Below are 26,259 nucleotides of genomic sequence, written 5' to 3'. Positions count from 1 at the left end.
AGTCAGTGTGCGTAACCTATTTACAGTATGTGATTTCAATAAACGTAGTAATAAAATTAATATATATTAAATTGTATTATAATATAATTAATATTTAGCCTATGTTAATAATAATAATATTTAGTCCTTATTTATTTAATATATTCTTACAGTTTGGAAAAAAATGTTAATAATATTGCTTCTTCAATTCTCTTTGTATTGTTACAGCTGTTAGCTTCAGCCAGTAAGTGCTTGTTAGATTCATGGTTAGGGAATAATTGTAAATCGTTTAACTAAGGCTAGAATTTAATATGGGTTATACCTATTATGATACGCCGGATGGTGAAGACTGTGGTAAGAAACTTGCGTACATAGGAAAGAAAGCTGGCCTTATTGGGATAGCTTGTAGTACAGCTTCTGTTTTTCTGGTTGATACTCCTTCAAGTTATTTTCAAGCACTAACGAGATATGCTCGTATCACAACTCCTTTTCTTGCTACTGGATTAGCGGGTACTGCAGCTATCTGTTTACTAGTAGGTATCAGAAAAAAGGATGATGAGTGGAATCATTTTTATGGAGCATTTATTGGAGGTATGACAGGAGGCTTAGCCAAAGGTCATTTTGGTCATGGTTTAGCTGCTGGGGCCGTTTTAGCAATTTTAGCAGGAGGTCTGAAGCAAGCCAAGATGAACAATTACGACCTTTGGAAGTTTAACATGAAGCCGGATTATGAAGATTTTTGGACGAAAGATTATGACTGGACAATTACTGCAAAACGCCCTAAAGATTGGGTTGCCAAGTAAACTAATTTAGTATATTATAACTTAACTTTTTGTGTAATTATTGAGGGTTTCTATCAAACAGTTAGTTTTCTTGATTAATTTATATTGTATTTATGTTAATAAAACTGTTGAGTTAATTAAGCTTGCTGTTTTATTTTGTTATACAAAATTGTTTGTATTAATGTAAATGATTAATTGGGTCATTTTTGTTGTTCTACATGTTACACTTTACTGCATATTATCATTTTAGGATTTAGTTTTATATCTACTTAATTTAAGAAAGTAATATGACATTTGAAAAGGCAAGAATTCAGGATTTCGAGCTTTAGTCTTACGTTATTATGAATAATTACTTTATCACCTTCAATGTTTTTCATACTTTAATATCCTATACTAGATATGCTTAAGATCAGGAAAACCATATGTAATTGTCAGAAAGCAGGTTTGGACAGAAGGTGACAAACGCAAGGTCAAAATCTGTGCTGCATTATCAGTATTCTAGTGTATTAACAATCAGTTTTATGAATTATTGTGACCTGTTCAGATGCTAATTTGTTCTGTGGGGAGAGGTTAGGGTTAAGGTTAGAGTTTTATAGAGGAATAAACCTTAATAGTCACGGAATTTGACCTTGCATGGGTCACCTGCTATTAGACATGTGGTTTTCCTTTGTATTGTATGTTTTTGCTGATCCGAACAATATTTACTGTGGTATAATAAGTATGACCAAAACTGACGTTGATCAATCAGTTGCTTAGAATTATCTTTAAAATCAATTTCTAGACAACTATTTGTGCCAAAATTTCTTTGTAAACTTTTATTTTTAATTTTAAATCTATTAAAACTAATTTAATGGTGCCATATAATTTTTTAAATTCCATAATGTACAGTATCAACTTTTTTATTATTTGGTAGTTAAAAAGTTTCATATTTAAAAAAAGATTTATGATTAACTTGTGGAATTACAACTGATTATTCCACTTTTTGTTTTAAGCTGCTTTCTGATCATAAGTATAACAATAGACAGCTACTTAATGCTGTTTATTGGTCAAAGTATTGCCTTTAATAAAAAATGACCAGGGTGAGTTTTGTTTTTCTTAAAAATACACACATTTTGAAGTCCATAGAATCCAGAAATAACTAGAATCTGTGTTAAAATGTAAGGTTTGTTTAGGAGACAAACCCAGATTAAGGTTATTATTGCATAGCGGTTTACAAACAATCTTGTTGACCACACTAAATATCAGTACGATATTAAAACTGGTACAAAATTATTTACCTATAAAATAGTGAAACACATTAACATCTGTCAAGCTCAATATCAAACCCAATTTTCTTATGCTAAAAAAACATCTAACATACAGTTATCTACTATTAATACTTAGATTTAATACACAAAGCAATATTTTAAATTGTTTTATAAGCTTTAACGTAAAGCATTGTGCATATTGGCAAAAATAAAAGCCAAACAGATATAAAGCATGAGATTATCAGTTTTTTTTTTATTTTTATAATCTGCAAACAATGTTTAATCCCATCAGTACAGCAATTGTAAAATTAACATCTTCCTTAACAGTGAAGAAAAGTTATGTTATTGATAATTACATATTAAAGAATTTTGTCAACTGGTGATGTTTCAAGTTCTGGTATCAAAACATTTCACTGCAGGTTTAACCTTCTCTTAATATTTTAACTAACTTTATTAGGAAATACTTAAAATATGTAAAACGGATGTAAACAAAATAAACAACTGGGTTTGTATTTAAAGTTTGTCGATTAGTTCTACTAATATCTAATATCTTGTGATAAATTGGTGGAATGTTTAATTTAATAGTCTAACTTAAAATGCTTAAATCAAACTTAGAAGTAAACTTTATAAGTTTACTTCTAAAAGTACTATAAATGTAACGAGATCAAACAACAATGAAATGTCTATAATTTTACTGGGTTCAGTGGACATTGTTAATTGTTAGGGTGATTTTCTTGCAGCAGTTTGAAGAAATTATATGTAAAAACCTTTATTGTGAACTATAAAGTGTTGCTGCACAGATCTTAAATGACCTGAGCAGTGGGTGAAGTTTAAAATCTATCTAGATTAAACAATTAAAGCAAACCCCATTTAGTACTAATATAAAAAATAAACTATAAAAATATTTTAAAAAGAGGTTATCAGAGTTCATTTCATAGTAAAACTATGGGTTTCACAGTGGAAAGAAATATGGTTCATCACAAATAGCTACAAGTCGCATCCTTGTATATGTTTCCTTGGCATAATTCTCTAACTACATCTACACTGGGTTAAATGAATTGTTAAGAGATTAATACCAAAATATTGAGTTACAAAGATTTTATAACACTTTATGTTCACTACATTGAAAGGGAGCTTAACAATTGTTGAAAATAAGTTATTTTTCAACTTCTAGAAGATACCAGCATCACAGCCATAAAAGAGGTGGACATTCAAACAATCTATACTTCATTTTAGTGAACTAACTGTTGTCGGTGGGGGGGGGGGGGTGATGAAGTGGAGTTGATCAGCTATTTTTTTTTTTTTTCACTAATGTTTAATTTTACAAATTTAAATTATGATCCTCTAATAGTATTATGTTTGTATACAAATAATAATTATCAGTTCATTAAAATTTTAATGACACCTTTAAAATTTGTATTTAGCATATACAAAGTAGTGTTTATAATTTTGAACATAAAAGTCTTTAATATATATTATAGCATTTATATAGTAGTACTATTCCATTTGTGCTGATAATATTTTCACCAGTTGACCTAAGATAATTTTCAGGTTTTTTGTGCAGTTTGTATCTTGTCAAATTGTTGATATAATTTATAAACAAAAAATTTATAAAATACAGATTCCTGTCATTTCTAGGAAAAATGCAATTAACAAATTAGATGACTTGTTTATCTCCATAAATGGGCGACAATCAAAATTTGAGAATCTTATTGACAGGAATATTTTGAGAAAAGAATAACAATATTATCTTCAATTAAATATTTACAATTTACGAAATGATCTGAACAATTGTCCAACTTTCTGAGGTTTACTTCTGTGCTTGATTTAATAACATCTTTAATTTTGACGGTCCATCATTTTATTACTTTATATCCAGTAGAACTTATCTACAAACTTTAAATTACCTGAACTGTGAGTTAAGTTTAAAATCTGTGTAGATTAACTATAACAACCCCATTTGCAGCAGTTTGAAGAAATTATATGTAAAAACCTTTATTGTGAACTATAAAGTGTTGCTGCACAGATCTTAAATGACCTGAGCAGTGGGTGAAGTTTAAAATCTATCTAGATTAAACAATTAAAGCAACCCCATTTAGTACTAATATAAAAAATAAACTATAAAAATATTTTAAAAAGAAGTTATCAGAGTTCATTTCATAGTAAAACTATGGGTTTCACAGTGGAAAGAAATATGGTTCATCACAAATAGCTACAAGTTTGAGTATGATCTTGTTTTTTTTTTTGAGTGATTATTTTTTTTTTAATTCCTTTTCTATAAGTTTAATTTTTTTTTTGATTGAATCTCTTGTTTTTTTATGTCTTTTGTATTTTTAATTAGAGGTTGTGTTTTATTTTATAGTCTTGGTTATATAAGGGTAAATTTGAATTTAGTTCGTTTTTATTATTTGGTTTTTTTATTTATTTTAAGTATGGTTTTTTTATTTTAATACCTGATTTTATTTGTTTATTGTTGGGTTGAGATGGGTTAGGACTGGTGTCTTACTGTTTAGTTATTTATTATCAAAATAGAGTTTCTTTGTATTCTGGCCTTATTACTTTATTAATGAATCGTATTGGTGATGTATTTTTAATTTTGTGTTTAGGTTTATTTATTAATTTTGGTTCCTTTCATTATATTTTTTATATTAATTTTTTTAATAATGATTTTATTATTTTGGTTTATTTAGTTTTATTTGCTTCTTTTACTAAAAGTGCTCAGTTTCCGTTTTGTGTTTGGTTGCCTTCAGCTACAGCAGCTCCTACTCCTGTTTCTTCTTTAGTTCATTCTTCTACTTTAGTAACTTCTTTTGTTTATTTAATTATTCGTTTTAATTATTTTATTTTATTTTGTGATACTTATTTTTTAATAATTATTTCTTTGGTTACAATAATTTTATCTGGATTTGCTGCTTGTTTAGAAAATGATTTAAAAAAGATTATTGCCTTTTCTACTCTTAGACAATTAGGATTTATGTTTTTTACTCTTTCTTTAGGTTCTTTAACTCTTTGTTTTATTCATTTGTTGATTCATGCCTTATTCAAGTCGTTACTCTTTTTGTGTTCTGGAATTTTTATTCATTGTTTTTTAGATAGTCAAGATATTAGATTTATAGGTGGGTTGGTAAAGCAATGTCCTTATGTGAGTTCAGCATTTTTTGTTTCTTTAATTTGTTTATGTGGATTCCCTTTTTTTTCTGGATTTTATTCAAAGGATTTTATTTTAGTTTCTTTTTTTATTTGATTATAGAATTTTTTTTTTTTTTTTTTTTGGTGTTACCTTTATTTACAGTTTACGTTTAATTTATTATTTATTTTCTTCCAATTCTTTTTTTTTCCTTATATTAATTTTTGTTACAGTTTTTTTATAAATATTTCTCTTCTTTTTTTATATTTTTCTTGTTTATTTGTTGGTTCTTTTATGTTTTGGTTATTTGAGGATGATTTTTTTTTTGTTTTGTCTTTTGATTTTAAGTTGATTCCTTTGTTTTTGTTTACTTCTTTTTTTTTTTTGTTTTTTGATGTTTTAAGTTTTTTATATTTTTATTTTGGTTTAATTTATTTTTATTTTTTCAGTTCCATGTGGTTTTTAAGATTTTATTCTTCAGGTTTTTTTTTAAATCGGTTTTTTAGTTTTTGTTTTTTTAGTTATAGATTAGTTGATGTGGGTTAATTAGAATATTTTGTTTCGGGTGGTTTAGTTGGATTTTTTCAATGGTTAGGTTTTTTTTTTTGATAGGTTTACTTTGAATATTCTTAAGTTTTATTTTTTATTTTTTTTATTTATTTTATTTTTTTTGTTCGGATAGCTTAACTAAAAGCCTAACATTGAAATTGTTATTATGAATTTTTTCTCTGGACATTTATAAAATTTATTTATTTATACATTGAAAGTGTATTGTTTTTTTTAAACTATATAAATAAGAATAAAGTGATTTCACTTGAAAGGTAGTTAGCGGCTCCTTTACTTTTTATTCTTTTAACTGGATATAATCAATTTTTTCATTAACAGTGAATAGCTTCTATTTAGCTTCAGTTAAATTGAGTATGAGGATTATCCTTAAGATTAAGTCGAAATTAATTGTAATTTTACTTCTTTACTCTATTTAAGAGAAATTGATTATTCAATAATTTTTATTTGCAAAGTAAATGTTATATTTAACTATTCTCCTTAACTTCTTCATTCTAGTATTCCTATTTTTCATTCATGGATAAGCCCTATAGTTAAGATTAAGATTGTAATTGTTGATGAAATCAGTCATTCTTCTATAATTATTATTTTTGTTGAGAATATTGGTATGATTATTGAGATTTCAATATCGAAGATTAAGATGATTGTTGCAATTAAAAAGAAGTGAGTAGAAAATGATTTTCGTGTTGATGATATTTTTGAAAATCCGCATTCGAATGGTGAGTTTTTTCTCGTCTTATTTTATTTTTTTTAGAGATTAATATTGTGAATATTATTATTATAATAATGATTGATCTTAGTGAAATTATTGTTGTTGTAATTTTGATTATCTTTTTAATTTTTTTAATCTATTAGTTGGAGGCTAATTATACTTTTTGTACTAAAAAGATTATTATTATTTTCCTCATCAGTAAATTGAAAGATATAGGAATAATCAAATTACGTCTACAAAATGTCAGTATCAGATTGCTGCTTCTAAACCTAGGTGATGTCTGGCTGAGAAATGTATCTTTATGCATCGTACCATTGAGATTATAATGAAGGTTGTTCCTACAATTACATGAATGCCGTGAAACCCTGTAGTTAGAAAGAATGATGATCCATAAATTGAGTCTGCTATTGTGAAGTTTGATTGTTGATATTCTCATTTTTGTAGGAATGTAAAGTATAATCCTAGAAGGATGGTTAATATTAATGATTTATTTGATATTGATAGTTTATTTAATAAGATTCTGTGGTGTGCTCATGTTACTGTAATTCCTGATGAGATTAAGATAATTGTATTTAGTAGAGGAACTTCTAATGGATTAAATGGTTTAATGGATTTTGGTGGTCAGTTTATTCCAATTTCAATTGATGGTGCTAGTCTTGAGTGGAAGAATATTCAGAAAAATGATACAAAGAATATTATTTCTGAGATAATAAATATAATTATTCCTATTTTTATTAGTGATTTTACTTTATTTGTATGATTTCCTTGGAATGTTGCTTCTCGTGTGATGTCTCGTCATCATAATATTATTGACATTGTTGATAAGGTTAATCCTAATATTATTAGGTTGTATTCTTTTGTTTGGGTTCATTTTACAGTTCCTGTCAATATTGTTATTACATTAATTGATAGCATAATTGGTCATGGTCTTTTTGTTACTATGTGAAATGGATGATTTTTTTTCATAGGGTACTTCTCTAGAATAAAGAGTTACAATTGTGGCAAATACGTATGCTTGAATTATTGAAATTGCTGTTAAGGTTATTTGAATTGGTATAATGATTATTAAGATTTTAATGGATGATGTGTTTCCTAGAAGGGTTATTAGTAGGTGACCTGCAATTATATTTGCTGTTAATCGAACTGCTAGTGAGATTGGTCGAATAATATTTCCTATGGTTTCGATTAGAATTATTATTGGTGAAATAGCTGAGGGTGTTCCCTTTGGTAGCATGTGTTTGAATATTTCATTTGTGAAGTTTTTTCATCTGTATGTTGTAATTATGATTCAACTTGGTAATGCAATTGACATTGATACTACCAAATGACTTGTAGATGTGAATACATAAGGAATTAATCCTATTATGTTTCTGATTATGATAAATGTAAAGATTGATATTACTATAATTAAAATTTCTTTTTGGTGAGTTATTAATTTAAATTCATTTATTAGTTTTTTTTCTATTATTTTTATAATTATATTTATTCGAGATTTTTTGGTTCAATATCATTTTGGTAGAATTATTGTTGTTATTATTATAATTATTCAGTTTCTTTGTAAAAGTTTAGTTGTTGGGTCAAATGTTGAGAATAGTCTAGTTATCATTTTCAGTTAATATATATTTTTCTTCTTTTTTTTTTGTTTCTATTTTTTTTATTTGGGTTTAGATTAGTTATAAAGAATAATTTTGTTATGTTTATTATGATTGTGGCTGTTGTTATTATTAATATGATGTTTCATATAATAAGAGATATTTGTGGAATCAAGATGCACATTAAATGTATTTTTTATTTGACAGTTAAATGTTTTTATTTAAACTAGCTTCTTTCATTAAGAGTATTCGATGTTTACTATATTTTGGTTTAAGAGACCATTACTTTCTTTCAGTCACTTAATGTTTATTAGTTTTATGTTTTTATTCATTTAATGAATGATTTTATATTAATTCTTTCTATAGTGATTGGTATAAATCTGTGATTTATTCCACAAATTTCTGAACATTATCCGAAAAATACTCCTGGTTGTTTAGTTATTAGGCTAATTTGATTAAGTCGCCCTGGGATTGCGTCTATTTTTACTCCTATTGATGGAATTGTTCAAGAGTGGATTACGTCAGATGATGATACGATTATTCGGATTTGTGTTGAGAATGGGATAATTATTCGGTTATCTACTTTGATTAGTCGAAATGATGATAAGTCATTCTGTGGTTTTATATATGACTCAAATTCTATTTTCTTGGAGTTTGAATATTCATAAGATCAGTATCATTGATGTCCAATTGTTTTAATAGTAATTGATGGTTTGATTACTTCTTCTATTAGGTATAAGGTTTTAATTGATGGGATAGCGATAAAAATTAAAATGATTGCTGGTATTGTAGTTCAGATTGTTACTATTATTTGATTTTCTGTTAATATATTATTTGATAATTTATTTTTTGTTATTGTTGCTATTATAATTGTTACTGTTACTGTAATGGATAATAGAATTATTATAGTGTGATCATGGAAATTTAATAATTGTTCTATAATTGGTCTGGCTCTATTTATTATGTTAAATTTTATTCATGATGATATTTCTAAGGAAATTACTTTTAATTTATGAATGAATTTTAAGTTCATGGCAATTTTCTGCCACTCTTAGAATGGCTTAGATACTAGTGGTAATTCATTAAATGAGTGTTCAGGGGGTGGTGTAATTGAAAATCATTCAATTGAGGATGATTTATTGTTTTTAAAGATTGTAATTCGTTTAAATGCTATGGCTTCTCATATAATGAATATGAATATTATAATTCTGATTATTGAAATTAATGATCCTATGGATGAGATTATGTTTCATGTCATGTAGTTATCTGGATAATCTGAATATCGTCGTGGTATTCCTGCTAGACCTAAAAAGTGTTGTGGGAGGAATGTTACGTTTACTCCTAAAAATATGGTTGAAAATTGAATTTTTAATCATTTTTTATTTATTCTTATACCTGTTATTAGTGGGAATCAGTGAATGATTCTTGCTATAATGGCGAATACTGCTCCTATTGATAGCACATAATGAAAGTGGGCTACAACATAGTATGTATCGTGTAAAATTACGTCAATTGAAGAGTAGGCTAGAATTACTCCTGTTAATCCTCTGATAGTAAATAGAAATACAAATCCTATAGATCAAATTATTTGGGGTGATTTTTTTTTTGTTATTCCTTGTATTGTGGCCATTCATCTGAAGATTTTAATTCCTGTTGGTACTGCAATAATTATAGTTGCAGAGGTGAAGTATGCTCGTGTGTCAATATCTATACCTACAGTAAATATGTGGTGTGCTCATACAATAAATCCTAAAATACCAATTGCTAGTATTGCATAAATTATTCCTAGATGACCAAAAGTTATTATTTTTCCTCTTTCGTTAGTAATAATGTGGGAGATTAATCCGAATCCTGGTAGAATTAGAATATATACTTCTGGATGTCCAAAGAATCAGAATAAGTGTTAATATAAGATTGGGTCTCCCCCTCCTGTGGGGTCAAAAAATGAGTTATTAAAGTTTCGGTCTGTTAATAGTATCGTGATTGCTCCAGCTAATACTGGTAATGATACTAGTAGTAGGAGTGCTGTAATTAGGACTGATCAACAGAAAAGGGGTATTTTTTCTGTAGTTATTCCTTTTGGTCGTATATTTATTGTTGTTGAAATAAAATTAATTGCTCCTATGATTGATCTTAATCCTGCGATGTGAAGATAAAAGATAGTCAAGTCTACTGAAGGTCCTGAATGTGCAATTTGGGCTGAGAGAGGAGGGTAAACAGTTCATCCTGTTCCTGATCCTGACCCTACAATTGATCTTGCAATTAAAAGTGTAATTGATGGTGGTAATAATCAAAATCTTATGTTATTTATTCGTGGGAATGCCATGTCTGGTGCACCAATTATAGGTACTAGTCAGTTTCCAAATCATCCAATTATAATTGGTATTACCATAAAGAAAATTATGATGACTGCGTGTGATGTTACGATGGTGTTATAAATTTGGTCATTTTTAATTATTGATCCTGGTTGTATTAATTCTAACCGGATAATTATTCTTCTTATTGTTCCAAGTAATCTAGCTCAGCCCAAAAATAAAATAAAGAGTTCCGATATCTTTATGATTTGTTGAAAATATTCATTTATTCATTGAGAATGGGATGGCTGATTTAGGTGATAGATTGTAAATTTATTTAAGGTTTTAAACCTCTCATATTATTTGTCTTTTATTCAATTATGATTCTATATTGCAAATATAGAGGTGCATTTACTTGCTAAGGCTTAGTTTTTTTAACTTAAATCCTTCTTTTAGTTTAATTTAAAAATTATTATTATTGGAATTCCTATTAAATTTAAGATAATTGGGATAATTGATTCTTTTTTTATTATTTTTTTTTATTTTTTATTTATTTGATTTGGTTATTGTAGGGATTATTATGTTCAAGTATATGTATGTTGATATAATTGATGAAATTAGTATAATTAATGGAATTGTTGGTGCTATACAAATTGTTGATTTTATAATTATTCATTTTATTAAAAATCCTGTAGTTGGAGGTATACCTCTTATTGATAATGATTAAATTATTAAAGATATTTTTGTTAAATTTGTTTGAGTATTAATTAGGTTCAAAAAATTGATATTTTTTTTGAACGTGTTTATTATGGTTAAGTTGATTATGGTGTATAAAATTAATAGAAGAGTAAATTGTTGTTTTGAAATTGTTAATGAAAAGATTATTACTGGTGAATTTGAAATTGATGAATATGCTATTAATTTTTTTATTGATGTTTGTTTTATTCCTGAGATTGGTGCTATGATTATTGATATAATTATTGATGTTATTATTAGTTTAATTCTGGTTATTTGGGTTGCAATAATTGTAGGGATGATATTTTGTATAGTTATCATTATTATGCATATTTCTCATCTTATTATTTGTATGATTCTTGGTACTCATAGGTGGAATGGGATTATACCTATTTTTATTAAAATTCTCATTATTATTAAAATTCTTTCATTAATGGGGCAGTTAATGATAGCGTTAATAATTATTGAGGTTATTATAATTGATGATGATATTCTTTGAATAATTAAATATTTTATAGATTGTTCATTTATTTTATTTCTTTTTTTTAAAAGGGGTAGAAAAGAAATTAAATTAATTTCTATAGATATTCATGAGAATATTATTCTGTTGGAGGATATTGTTATAATAATTCTTACAGTTATTGTTGTGATAAATATTGTTTTTGATAAATTTATTTTAATTAAAAAGAGAATTTATTCATCGATGGGGTATGAACCATAAGCTTAATTTAGCTTATCTTTTTGTAAAAGGATGTGTGATGCATTAAGAACTTTGATTTCTTTAGTTTCAGTTTGATTCTGGATTTTACAATTTAGCATGAGTGAGGTTTCACTTTATTTACTTCATCAAAGTAATCCTTTAATCAGGCATCTTGCTTTGAGTATGTTACATTGTACAATGATAATGTACATTGGTACATAAAATTTATTTTATGTACCAATGCATAAAATAAATTCTATAAAAATATTTTGAAAAGGGGTCATTTGAGCTTATTTCATAGTAAAACTACAGGTTTGAGAACAGAACTGTGGAAAGAAACATTGTTCATCGGAAAGAAACATTGTTCATCACAAAGAACTGGAAGTTATCCTTGTATGTGCTTCCTTAGTATAGTTCCAGAACTATGTCAACAATGGGTAAGTTAATTTTGTTTATAATCCGTTGAAAGAGAGAAAGGTTCTACAGGTATTTATATTACTTAGTTGTTATTAAATGGAGAGGGAGTGACTATGAGTAAACAATCAAAATGTACATCAGTAGATACAAGGTAATTACTACAAATAAAAAAAAAAGAAGAAAAATATTTTAAAAAACAAATTATTACAAAACATTTCAGGAAGCTAATTCTATATCTGTTCTTAAAATAAAAATAAAATACCTACCTGCTCAATAAAAATTATACAGCACTGTTTTAGACACTTTTTAGATTTTATAAAAGTAGAAAGGTAAAAATACAGTCTAAGTTTGTTTAAAATAATTTTTCCACTATTTTATTTACATTTATTACTTTCGCAGACTAAGAGAGAAAAAGTTAGCAAAGAGTTTGAGAACTTTCCTGCAATGTTACAGGACTCTAGCGACCATAGTTTCCCCACCCCTAAGACCATTTGTAACTAAAATTAAATCGTCAATGACCCATATTCATGTCATTGTATAAGATTTCATAATTATCAATTTACTCTAGTCTGAAGATATCAAACAAAATGTTAATGAACAGAATAAAAGCAAAAAGTTAGGCATTTTATCCCTCGATCATCATAAAACTTTGCTTAGCTATGTATGGGACACATTTAAGAAATTGTAAAATATTTACTTCCCCTTTGAGTAAAATTCTGAGATAGGATTCAAAAGTTTTTTATCTTCCTGCCTCCTTCACCAATATTAAATAATATTAATGTCTTGTCCCCATACAAAGATCATTTTGATAGATCAGTCCATCCAGTTTGGAGGTATTAAGAAAAAAAAAACAGCCCAATTTACTTAATGTTGAAACTATATTTTTTGATTAGAGGGTGTCATGAATGTCAATATTTGAAAATTTTACCCAATTAGTATTCTCTCCCTTAATTTGGTACACTGTATAAATATACTAAGGAAAGTAAAATAAACTGGAAAAAAGAATTTTTACAAATAATTTTATTCCAGTGCTACTAGGTTGCAATACGCTGGACTATTTATAAACGGCCTTTCTTTCTTTTTCCTGTTTAGCCTCCGGTAACAGAGACTATCCTATCGTTTAGATAATACTTCAGAGGATATGTATGAGTGTAAATGAAGTGTAGTCTTGTACATTCTCAGTTCGACCATTCCTGAGATGTGTGGTTAATTGAAACCCAACCACCAAAGAACACCGGTATCCACGATCTAGTATTCAAATCCGTGTAAAAATAGCTGACTTGAACGCTGGAACTCTAGACTTCCAAATCAGCTGATTTGGGAAGACGCGTTCACCACTAGACCAAGCCGGTGGGTTTATAAAAGGCCTAAACTGCTTCAAACTCTACATTTGTAAGCGGTTGTGCCCCTAATTCTTATAAATAATAAATAATTTTTATTTTATGTTTCTTGGCTATGTATTTGTGCACTTCCAGTCAGGAATAAGGGATAATAAGTTAACCTTTTGCTTTTTTCAATCATTGTTCTTGTTAACAAAGTAACAAATTCAATATTTTTCCAACACATACAAAATAAAGTAATTATTTCTACTATACAACAAATCAATACTAAAGGTCAGTTTCTCATACCAACCAAGGATGCACAAGGTTTAATAGTTGTTAGGTCAATTCATGTTTCAGGTATATATTTTTATCTTATTCATTCTTAATGGATTCAACTTTTTAGTAATAATTGAAATCAATTTTGAATGCTGTATTTTAGTTGTCAAACTAATTCAAAATTTAATTATAGTACTTCAAAAGTAATCATGTATTTCAATACAGTAAGTAAATACGTGGCTAGGAAAAACATTGGTCTAAAACTGATAAAATAAAAAAAAATATTTAATGTCAAATGTAACAAACAATTTGCTCAGTTCATTTAAAAATCTTTTTATCAAAATGTTACAAGAAAAAAATACATACTACCATTGAAATTTACTACATATAAGTGCCTGGTTAAACTGTTATTGCAGTATATTGCAGTAAGAAAAGCAAAGAGATAAGCAAAAGAAAATGATACTTATTCATTGATAATTATTTATTTTTTATAAAGTAGTGTTTTATAATGAAATAAATATCTTTCAAAAATACTTACTTGCAATTATTTAAGGAACAATTACATTAATCAGTATCAACGTGTCAATTTTCAGTAAGAGACTATTTTAATATTTACTTACAGCAGTTAATATATATTATATTTTTGTATAAATTCTTATGAAAAACATAAGTGGACAAAGTACAGGGTGTCTATAAAGTCTTTCCATGACTATAAAAAAAACTATTACAGTTACAGCTGTGTGGTTTAGAAGAAAAAAAATTATCAATGTTTTTTACAGTGTCAATGAACTTCAATATGTGCGCTTTTGTCGCTTGTAGAATGTTCAATCGATAATCAATTTCACGCCATGTGTTTGTCAATATTTCTTTGTTAACACAATGTGTCAGACTCAATGTTTCATATTCTCAGTCTCAATGTGTCCAGATTAGGTACAGCTGTTGCATAGATTCTGTCCTTAAAATAACCCCAAATAAAAAGTCTAAGGGAGTCATGTCTAGTGATCGTGGTGGCCAGGGATTGGGATCGTAGCACCCAATCCATCTGCCATGAAATGATTCATTTAGAAAATCTCAAACTAGTAGGTAATCCTCAATATGGTGGTGTGCCATCCTGCTGGAATATCACCCTTAGTTGAAAGTCATTTAGCTGAGGTATAGCAAAGTGTTGCAGCATATCCAGGTAAATGTTAGCAGTTATTAGTTGCTCAATGAAATAGAAGGAACCAATGATTCTGTTGTTCAAATCGCACCACACATTCACTTTAGGGGAATATAGAATTGTTTCTTTGGTAAAGTATGGATTTTCTGAGCCCCATTTTCTCACATTATGCTTATTTACTTTTCCTGAGTTGTGGAAAGTAGCATTGTCTGAAAAACATATTGCTATCAGGTGCTGGTCATCTGTATTCCCTTCTAAAATTTTGCTGTACAGTAATCAGTGATTTTGACTTGTGATACCACAACACATTGCGCTTTCTCCTGGATTAATGCCATTTTATAAAAGACTGATCACAGTGCCTTCTACTCTGCCTCTACCTGCAATAAACTAATATAAAAAAAATTGATAATTTTCTCTTTCTTTTCCCACAAACCACAGCTGTAATTGCAACTGTAATAATTTTTTAAAATAAATTTTTGTAATCATGGAAATACTTTATGGACTCTGTACTATCATAAAATCATCCATTATCTTAACATTCAATACATTAATATTTTTCAACTACTTAAAATTATCTTTTCAAAACATTGTTTTATCACAGAGATTTCAGATTAATAGGAATTTTTGACTGACAGAATTATTTGTATTAATTTACAAAAATGAAAATGTTTGGAAAAGTTTCTTTATTTATTTAAATCAAGCTGAATGTAGAACAGAAAATAAGTCATTTGAAAATATGGTACAATTTTCATAATATTTTTTATTTGTCTAGGATGTCAGGTTGTATCATGTACATGTGAGGGAAAGTAGCAGGTCCCACCAGTTACAAGTTGTGCAGTTATTCAAATACAACTGACAGTTAACTTTCTCCTTGAAGGACATACAGAGCTAATTTTGTAGTTAAAATGATACAAATTTTTCCCCATTACTAATGCAATATTTATAAAAGGAAATTGTTAAAATATAATTTATTAAAATCAATTCTTCTTAAAATAATAATGTTTAATGTGTATATAAATACAAATTTTTACCATAAAAAAGAAAGTATGGCAAAATAATTCTAATTTAAGATCTACTTCATCAAGTATAAAATGCAATTTAAGTTTTTTCTATTTTCTGTATAAACATTTTTAAATGTTCATGAGTAGCTTTCATCTTTCTGTTCTTTAATTATATACTTTCAGCAGTTAATAACTATTATATTTTTATATAAATTCTTATGAAAAACATAGGTGAACAAAATACTATCATAAAATCATCAATCTTCTTAACATTTGATATCTTTCTAGACAAGTGTGATTTTTCATTAATCTTTGACTTAAGTTAATCAGGAAAATGTGTATTATGTACACAAACTTCTTTCAACAATTAAAAACCAAAATCAGTCCATTTCGTTAAAAAAAAGTATATATATTGAATTGGGAACCTTATCTCATTAGAAGTTAGTTAAAATAATTTAAAAGTAATTAAATTTTTATAAATATTAGTATTTGTTTTAATAATTTAAGTTTTAAAAATAAATACAAATAACTAGTTTCATTTGCTACAAAAAATTAAACAATAGAAAGTGTCTATTGAAATAATTAAATGTACAGTTGAATACAACATTTTTATTCAGTTCAATATTAAGTCCTTTTTATAACAATGGGTTAGTTTTGAGGATTTCACATTCAGATTGTTTAAAAAACTTGTGTACTGCAAGCCATGTTAGGTCTATGAACTATGTTGATTTTGTATGAGATTGTTTTCCTGTTTCAAAATTGCAAGCTAAATTAGACTGAGATTACTGCATTATTTTAATTTGATCATGAGTTTTTTTTGTTAAATTCTCTCTTTCCCATTTTTCTTTTTTCTCCAGAATCCTGAAAAGTATAACAGAAAAATAATTCACATGCAATAAGGTTTATTTCTGTTAAGGTTTACACTAGTAACCCTAATTAGACTGGACCAGATTAATTTGGATAAGAAAAGAAAAAAATATTTTACTGCAACATTGTTGCAACTGCACTGTTAAAACTATTACATTTAATTTGTGAAAAAATAGTTACACAATAAAATTGAAGCTGTTGTTTTACTACAGCTGTTGCTTTCATTTACCTCGCTTACCCTTTTAATAAAAAAAAAAACTATTTAATAATTTTGTAAAGTATTATGTGTAATCATGTAAGCCAGTTTTACTTTAAAACATACTCTTTGTTTTTTTTTTGTAATAAAATTTATGTATTTAATTTTAAAATGCTTTAAAATTTGTAAAGCAAATGTTAAGTAAATTTGTATTACTATTTGTTAAGCCAGTAATTTACTTTGCTTTCATAGGTGGTACTGGCAGGTGAAACTATTTAAGCAGCTGACCATGATTGTCTTTTTTTCTGGCTTTAGAACTATTAAATAATGTTCTGAGTACTTTGTTGCTATTGTAATAACTCATTGCTTCATACCATATCAACACATTTTAGTAACTGCTACTTCAAGTAATAGAAATTATATATAGTGAGTAATCTCTTTTCTTTGTGGTTGTATTGTGTAATTTTATATATTTTACTATCTGTTCAGATCTTTAGTTGTAACTTTTATAAATAGATGACTCACCGACCTTTCTTAGTAAATCAAATTTTGAGTAGTGCAAATATGCTCTGACTTTAAAAGTGATAAAGAGAGAATAATAAAATCAATTGAAAGTGACTGAAGAATTTGAGAAGGGTGTTTCTGATGCCTGAATTTGTGTTCAGTATTGAACTGCAAAAAAAATATCACAAAGAAAGACTATGAAATTTTTTTTCATTGAATTTTAAGCTGAAGAAGGGCAATTTTCTATGGGAAAAAATGTGGGTTGCCTTGAAAAAAATGACTTATAGAAACTTACACTGCAAACCAAAAAACTAAAAGAAAAAGAAATTAGATATGGACGAATTCAACAGCTGGCTATGAAATTTTAAAATGACATCTTTATGAATAAAAACCATAAAGGGCAAGTCTGAGTGCAGATAGGAAGGTTTTGGATCATTCTGATTAAAATAATCTTTATTACACAAATGAAAGAGGCTTATTTTGGTATACAAATACTAAAATAATGATATGAAACCTATTAATATAATACTACCACAATAGAGAGTGGTATTGATTCACTAATGAACCATTTATTCCAGACTAGATACAAAATTACTTAAAGTCTAAAAAATCAATAAAATATCTTACAATAAATTGATCATTTGCTGCAAAATACACCTTGATCCTCCAGATTCTGTTGGACATATAACTTCTAATTAATATTAGATTTTTTCCTTTCTGCTAACGTAATGGATTCTTCACTAATCTAACGAATGGATCAGGATGTTGCTTTTTTCTAAAGGACTTTTATTTGATGTTGAAAAGAATAGGAATAATGTAGAGATATGCACATAATGCTATTAAAAAGTTAATTAGAGTAATTTTTGGTCAATGGTCTACACCTTTCTATTTGCAACTGATCTGTGATACAGTAAGATGATATTGTAGCAGCACAATGAGATTTAGAAGGTGAAGCAAAAAATACAATTTAATATTTTAAATTGTTCATCAATTTTGTTCAAGAGAGCAAAAATTAAAACATTTCATCACTTGAGACATTTATATATCTAATGAAAGAAATGTGATCTGAATCATTCAAAAGAAGATAACATTATTCTAAATGAAATTCTATGTTTTATATTCAGCATGTTTAAAAGTTATAACTTTAAAAAAATTGAAATTAATCAATTGATATTATATTTTTAATATTGTTTACATTATTTGATTTTTTTCATATTTTTACAGTATGCTTTACTGTTTATAATAAATGAATTCTGTTATAATCTTATTATCTAACTGATTTATGTATATTTCCAATTATTCTGGACTAGATAACAATACATCTCAAAAAAAATTTTAATTTTTCTATAATCAGATTAGTTACATAGGTTATTATGAACTTATTTTTAAGCACCTTACGATTGTTTACAAGAATTTTGATGAATAGGAAACATTGCAAAACATGATTATTTTTCAAAAACAATTTATAAAAAATCTAGATTGCCATTTTGTTTGTTAATCATTATCAGGAGATACTATAAAAAAAGAACACATATAAAATATATATTGTTTACCATTCTTACTTATTCTTTAAGTAAGAATGTTAAACAATATTAATTGGCAACTACAATTGGGTACTTATAAAGTACTATAAAGCAAGTTTTTTAACTGGTATTGTGGAAAAAGGTTAAAAAATAACATTAAAAAAAAAATAAAAATAATTATTTTCATTTTAGGTATACCAATAGGAGTATAAATTTATTTTAAACACACCTAAACCATTCATCCTTTTGCTTTTCATGTATAATTATCTTCAAAAACAACTATAATAATTAAAAATTTATGTAGCCAACTAACAGTATATATAATTTTAATACTATTTCAATATTATCAAATGATAAAGGTAAGATTTCAGTTTTATTACATTATAGTTCTGTTCAGTGTATGTTTTTTACAAATTTTCTTAAAGTTAGGTACTTTGTTTTGTTTGCTAAATTGAAGGGCCACGGATTGTCATTTCATTACAAGGAATTTTGACTAAAGGCAATTTGTCATTAATAACATTAACTACGCTAGTATTTCAAGACATTTCAGTTCAATTTTTGTGAAAAAATAAGATTTGAAGGATACAGCAATTTACTACCTCATGCAGAATTCATTTAATTTAATCATTTATTTCAACCAAAATATAAATTTTAACATAATTTAAAATATTAAGAAGAATAAAATAAAATCTTAATTTATTTAAGAGTTTAGATTGAATTTATTTTGTTGCTTACACCAATTGAGAATTTGAATTTAAATGTCCTTCTTCTTCTGTTATGAATTCTGAACTGGTATCTGAAACTCTTACATGGTTTTCACCTTCTATGCGTAACTGTGGAGGTAAATCTACGTCAAAGATTTCTGTTATATTAATTATCTTGTTGGTGATCCCTAGTTAACAATAAAACACAAAAAATATTCAAACCAATATAAAAAAAAGTTATAAATATGTAAAATTAAAAAAGAATAAATAAAGAAAAATAAACTTTTTAAGAAAAAAGGACGATGTCAATGATTTTTATTAAGTACTACATTTATTTTTTTTTCAAAACATTGAAGCTTAGAGGAAAAAGAAAGATTTAATCAGTTGTTACAGCTATTTTACAAAAAAAAAAACCTTTGAAGAATAATGACTTATAGTCAAAATGAATATGATTATTAACAAATGTAGAGAGAATTGTAAAAGAAAAATAAAAGCTTGGAAACTTTAAAAGTGATGTAAAGGAAAAATTAAGAAATGAAAATAAAAAGGGAGTAAGTACAAAGAATAAAATGTAATTAACAGAAATGTGAGATTTTTTAACAGTTTGAAGGAGAATTTTATTAGCTGAAGGAGGAGGTAACATATTAACATAAGAAAACACTTTCATTGATCACGAACAAAAAATTAAAGGAACCTTCAAGAAGAAAGAAGCACAATTGAAAGATGGATCTGTAAAGGAAATGAAACTCTGAACAATTAACAGGATATGATGAAGTGAACACAGGGATTATAAAGGTTGGTTAAAGATAATGCTGACAAGAATTTCTGTGGAAGTCTGGACTTGGAAGATTTCTGTAAAGTGAATAAGGGTATTATAACATCAGTTTGAGATGTAAAATTATAATTATTTATTATAAAATTTTTGTACTATATAACTGAGCTGCAGTTATATTATTTGAGTAAATTTGCAATAATTATATGAAACTACCTTTATCTCATATGCAGTTAAAAATTTTCAGTCTTGCTTCAAAGGAAAGACTGCTTAGGTGTAAGAGGAGTGAATGACAGCATAATAAAGAGATGATAATGAATTGAGTAGTTATGTAAGAGCTTATAATAGTGAGCTACAAGGAAGAATGGCAACTCAGAGAAAGCAGTAGAGAAAATATAAGAAATGTATGGTTAATATAGATGTGAAGTAAAAGAAATAAAAGAATTTAAGTAAAAACTGGAGTAGAAAATGAAAATAATTCTCTTTCCAATTGGAGACAATGAAATATTAAAAAGAGCACAAGGAACATGTTAATAATAACAAAGAAATACTGTTTGCAGATAATATTTTTATAATAGGAGAAATTGAAAACAATTTAAGATTCTACTTATATGGAAATTAAAATGCAGAAAACATAATTGAAAGGAACCATTATGACTGTAATTAAATCTAAAATGTGGCAAGGGAAAGAATTATAAAAATTCATGGGTAAGTGATATTGTTTTATCTTTATGTCATGTTAGCAGACTTTCAATCTTTTTAAAAAAGAGGTTGTGGTGGAATGTGGTTAATTTTTCAGTTAAATGAAAAATTTTCATGCTAGTTATATTTTGGTAACAGTTTTATTGTAATTCCAAGTTATTTTAAGCAGTTCTGGCAATTTGATATCAGGTGAGATTAAGTAATTCAAAAAGTCTGAACTGTGGTTCATATTTAATTCTCAAACGGTTTAATTTAAAAATTTTCAAATTGGTTCTGCCAATCTGATATTTTTAAGAAATCACTGCTTCTATAATTCATAAGATCTGATTCATCATTATCAATATTTTAAAGCTAGTAATACTAATTAAAACAATCTGAAATGAAACGTAGTTGGACTTTCAGCAACTAGTAAAGATAAGGAAGTACTAAACAATAAAACCTAGCATTATTGTACAAAATAGATGTAAACCATAGAGTAACTGATACACTTCTTTTGATAAAAAAAAACTTCAAGGAATACATTGCATTAACGTAATATAAAACATGCATTTTCAAAAACAAATAGTTGAAGAAACTGACAATATAACAGCAGCAGAATTGCATTTTATTTTCCTTTTATTCTGAAGGTAGTTTTGTTATTTCTTCATTCTAAACATCTCATCGAACACAATATTTCAGGAATATACAAACAAATTTACACTGGGTGCATAAAATCTCTACTTTGTAAACAGATGCAACTCCAAAGAATGAAACAAGGAACACATAAAAGTATTCTACAATATAATACTTACAGTTACCACCTGTATCATACAATCAGATTAATGCTACAAGCAGTTATAAATAGTTTTAGATACCCTACACACACTCATTCATAAAAATGATTTACTAAACGTATTTATCAGTTCAGCTATACTGAATTTGCATAACAATGCAGATTAAATAAGCAGATTAGATGCAGTTCAAAGACCATATCATTTTTGATAAATTGTAATTAAGTAACTTTCTCATTAAAAAAAAACAAAAAAAACATACTATCACCTACAAGTTCCTATAATAATAACTATAATAATAAAAAAGTGCAATTACAAAGTAATTTTTTAAAGTAATATATATATATATTGGTAATAAAATAAAATCACACCTTTATTTCACAGCAGGCTGTAACCTAATTATAATTTGGCAGTCTTACACTTACTAGTCTTATGATTGAATGTTGTTAGGTGTATAATTACTTTTGATTAAATTTAAACTCTGATATCAAATTACTCTGGTTTTTCTACATAAAATAAAACAATAACAACATTGTTATAGTAATTAAGTTCTCTAATATACTCACGTTCTTCAATATTGAAGAATCCATCACATTTCCTGAAAAAAAATCAAATTAAATTATAAAACAAATTTACCATTATTTATCTCTTTTTTGTTTGAATAATGAGACATTAAATAAGTCTCATAAGAAATATTCATAATTTTATAACTTTTTTTACAAGGCTGACAGCAAATTTTAGTTACTTTTCTTTTTTAAGATGAAAACTAATTTTGTAAAATATGAAAAATGTCAAGGCTTACCATTACCATGATTTGAACCCAAAATTTCAGAATGATGAATATATAAAAACTTTGTTAAGGTTGGCAGATATTTTTATTAATGTGTAATAATGATACACAATAATCAATGTAGTATTACTTGAATTAGTAATTTGTTCATTAAGAAGAATGTTGAAGTTACAAAACTGTAATCCAAATTCCTTTTTTGAAACACATTAAATTATTAACTACACCTTTTAAAACAAAAACAAAAATAAAATAATTATATGTCAAAAATATCTAAAAAAAATAAGTTTTTGAATAATTGAATTTATGTTTAATAATTATATTTTCTTTGAAGGATTTAAGTTTTTAAATATAAATAAGCTGATTTATCTAACTTTTACTTCAACAAAATGTTTTAACTTATACTTATCAAACAATTATCAGAGAATAAGTTTCTGTCTACTACAACTAAAATGCCTTCCATTTTTCATTAAATAAAAAACAGATTGGGTTAATATTTTTGTTTAATACTAGTTTCCAATACATTTCTCTTGTAAAAATCTATAAGATGAAATTATGGAAGTAATTCTAACATAAATTGCACTCATGAAAAAATTTAAATTATAAAATTTTTATGTTATTTAAAATTTTTATTTTGTGATTACTTTATTATGGGAAAAATAAACAGTACTTTAAAAATTGCTTAGTTAATTTTTATAAAACTTGATATTTATACTTTCCAAAGAATCACCTACCATCTCCTTAGACTTCTGTATTTTGTTGTAAATAATTACACTAATAAAAAAATTTTTATTCATCTAATAACCTAAAAAGAACTTTGTGTTGTTTGTCAACAATTTTATAGGTATAAATCTCAAATCGACCAAATTGACACATACATAAAAAAGGCTCAAATGCTGCTAATATACTTGAAAATAAAATTATGAAATATATGAACACAACATAATGATAGAAGACAAAATAATACAAATCCAACATTTCCAGCTGTATTTTAAATATATGTCTGTTTAATTAAAACCAAGCAAGCAATAACATTAGCAGCACCAAAATGAGTACAGCAACACCAATCATTGAAGTAGGTCTTAGGGGCAAGAAAATGTTTTACAGTAAGCTATTAAAAATTTTATTTATAAAATTGATTCAGTAAAATAAAACAAATGCATTTCATGTTGTTTAACTGTTCTGTTTAATAGCTTTTATTTGGTTCATTGATGTGTACTGTTATGATGCATCATGTACTGTTAGTTACATATTATATTAGAAACAACATTGAATTTAAAATAATTAACTTTATTTATTAATAAACAACAGATATATATTTATAAAAATACATTTTTATAAAAAATTTATTTTTTATTTACACTTTTTATTTTTTCCTATTTGTTTCATACTTGAGTTTCATAATTCTGCTTCATCAAAACATATGATTAACACACAGTTAAAAAATTAGAACATACTGATACAAGTTCATTTTACAGAGATCTCTATAATAGTGCTTATAGAACATAAAACAAATATAACGTAAGAAGAAGGAAAATTAAGTACTAAGAAAATAAAAAATTAAATTTTTAAATGCATGATTTTACTATTAGGTAGGATGCAGTTTGCTAGACTTATACATACAGAGTGTAATTTCAAAGTTCTACTCGGACTTTCATAACCTATTCTACTCTTGAAAATAATTATGCGGTAAAAAGTTCATATAAAATATTTTCTAAAATGCTTCATTTACAAGTTATGGCTAGTGAAAGATTTCACTTCCCTGGTGAAATGAGGCCTACTGAAATTTTTAGGATGTTAATTAAGGAAGCAGAATTAGTGATTTTTTTATGTCTTTTGACCTGAAAAATTGAATAAAAGAGGTCCCAGAATCGTATCTGCTATGCTTTTTGAGAAATGTAACTGATAACCAGTAAATTTTGGTAAAAAAACTGTTTTGACGTACAATATGAGCCCATCATTTTCAACACTTTCTCTGCTGCATCCATAATGTGGAAATAAGTGGAAATAATCTTCATAACAGATTCATTTCTCGTGAAAATGGCCTAACAGAAATGGGAAGGCATGACATCGTGCTGGAAGTATATTTTGTGTCTCAGTGTTAAAGGAACATCTTCAAGCAGCTGCGGAAATTCTTGAGAAAGTACAAGTATACCTCAGCATTTAAGTGAACAGGTTCAAACAACTGATTGTGAAGAATGTCGCACTATACATTGACGCTAAATCGGTCATGAGGATTTACTTCTGCCCACGTATGCTTATTGCCGTTCACATCATCTTCACTACTGACGAGTGAAATTTGCCTCGTCAGTAAACTAAACATACTTGTAGAGTTGTTGATTTTTATTCCATTAGTTGCAGAACTCCAAGCTAAGCGGATTGTCTCCTGGGTAGATGTTGAACTGACTATTTATCATAAGGAGATATTTGTTTTGTTGTGTCCTCCAAACCGGTAAATGCGCAACTCTGATCCGTTTTTGCTTTAAAAGACATCATGTACTGACATCTGGACTGCATTGATAATAAATTCATTAACAGTGTTGTGTTGGACAGATAGTTCACAGATGGTACGAATACTATAGTGAACCTGTTTCCAGATGACTATGAAAAGTCACGCAATTGTTTTGAGATTTGGAATCCTGCGATTATGAAAATTTACTTCATACTCCACTACAGCAGCTGTAGCAATTAAACGCACCGAAAATGAATACCACATCAGCATATTCCTTTGTTAAATAAGTACGACATTACTTCAATAGTAAACCAATCATGTTCAAACTAAAATTCACAAAAAACCTTCTGTAATGACAGCACAGTTCACAGTACCTGCTAAACTTAATGTACCTAACGCATGATTTAAACACTACTATAGTTATTGTATAATTGTTATTATATTGACAACTTTGAAATCATAATTTTTCAAATTGTAATTTCTCTCATTAATAAAAATATTATTATCTAAGTAATCTTTATTTATTAATTTTTATTTTGTATTAAATGTTCTGTAGTCTCCAGTTATTTAAAAAAAATTTACAGCAATTTTTAACAGTACATTTTGTTTTTACAAATTTTACACATCAAAAAAGAATATGGTTTTTGTTTACGAAATCTTCTTAAATATTTATAAACTTGTGAGAATAAGTATACAAACTTAACAGTTTTTGAAGATATGTTCGCCTTCTGGAGATTAAATAGATTGATATCATAATTCATTTCCTGAAATAAATAGATAAAAATGATTGTATACAGTTAAACAATGTATGAATAAATATCTAAATATAAGACATATTTGTTTTATATAATGCTTATGAAATATCACTTACTGCTTCTATTTGCAATAAGAGTTTGTTTCTAATTTGTGACAAGATGACTTTTTCATTCAATACAGAAATTTAGAGTAATATGATACAAATAAATTAATTAATAAATCTTAACAAAAATATTTCAAAAATGCTTGGTGAGAGGATAACTACAATAATTTGATGAGAAGCAAAAATTCACCCAGCAAAAATACAGCATAAAATGCA

At 26.7% G+C, this 26,259-nt stretch overlaps 2 protein-coding genes and 1 pseudogene across 2 annotated transcripts in view; 1 reads left to right on the top strand and 2 right to left on the bottom strand.

Moving 5' to 3' along the window:
- The first annotated feature begins 188 nt into the window (after positions 1-188).
- On the top strand, positions 189-903 carry ND-B14.7 (NADH dehydrogenase (ubiquinone) B14.7 subunit). The gene has a single exon (XM_075360052.1). The coding sequence runs from the start codon at positions 291-293 to the stop codon at positions 780-782; it is 492 nt and encodes a 163-aa protein (XP_075216167.1). The 5' UTR covers positions 189-290; the 3' UTR covers positions 783-903.
- A 5,703-nt stretch (positions 904-6,606) lies between these two features.
- On the bottom strand, positions 6,607-17,334 carry LOC142321158 (cytochrome c oxidase subunit 3-like; annotated as a pseudogene).
- Positions 17,335-19,772: 2,438 nt separating this feature from the next.
- LOC142321728 (uncharacterized) overlaps positions 19,773-26,259 on the bottom strand; it is a 107,829-nt gene continuing 101,342 nt past the window's right edge. Inside the window, exons 17-19 of the mRNA XM_075360048.1 lie at positions 25,889-25,948; positions 22,512-22,543; positions 19,773-19,889 (exon numbers count right to left, since the gene is read on the bottom strand). Coding sequence (XP_075216163.1) covers positions 22,535-22,543; positions 25,889-25,948 — 69 coding nt within the window. The 3' untranslated portion in view covers positions 19,773-19,889; positions 22,512-22,534. The remainder of the gene's footprint in view (positions 19,890-22,511; positions 22,544-25,888; positions 25,949-26,259) is intronic.

This window comes from Lycorma delicatula, chromosome 3 (genome assembly GCF_047948215.1).
Source record: "Lycorma delicatula isolate Av1 chromosome 3, ASM4794821v1, whole genome shotgun sequence".
Lineage (NCBI taxonomy): Eukaryota > Metazoa > Arthropoda > Insecta > Hemiptera > Fulgoridae > Lycorma > Lycorma delicatula.
This window is presented reverse-complemented; position numbering and strand designations above follow the sequence as displayed.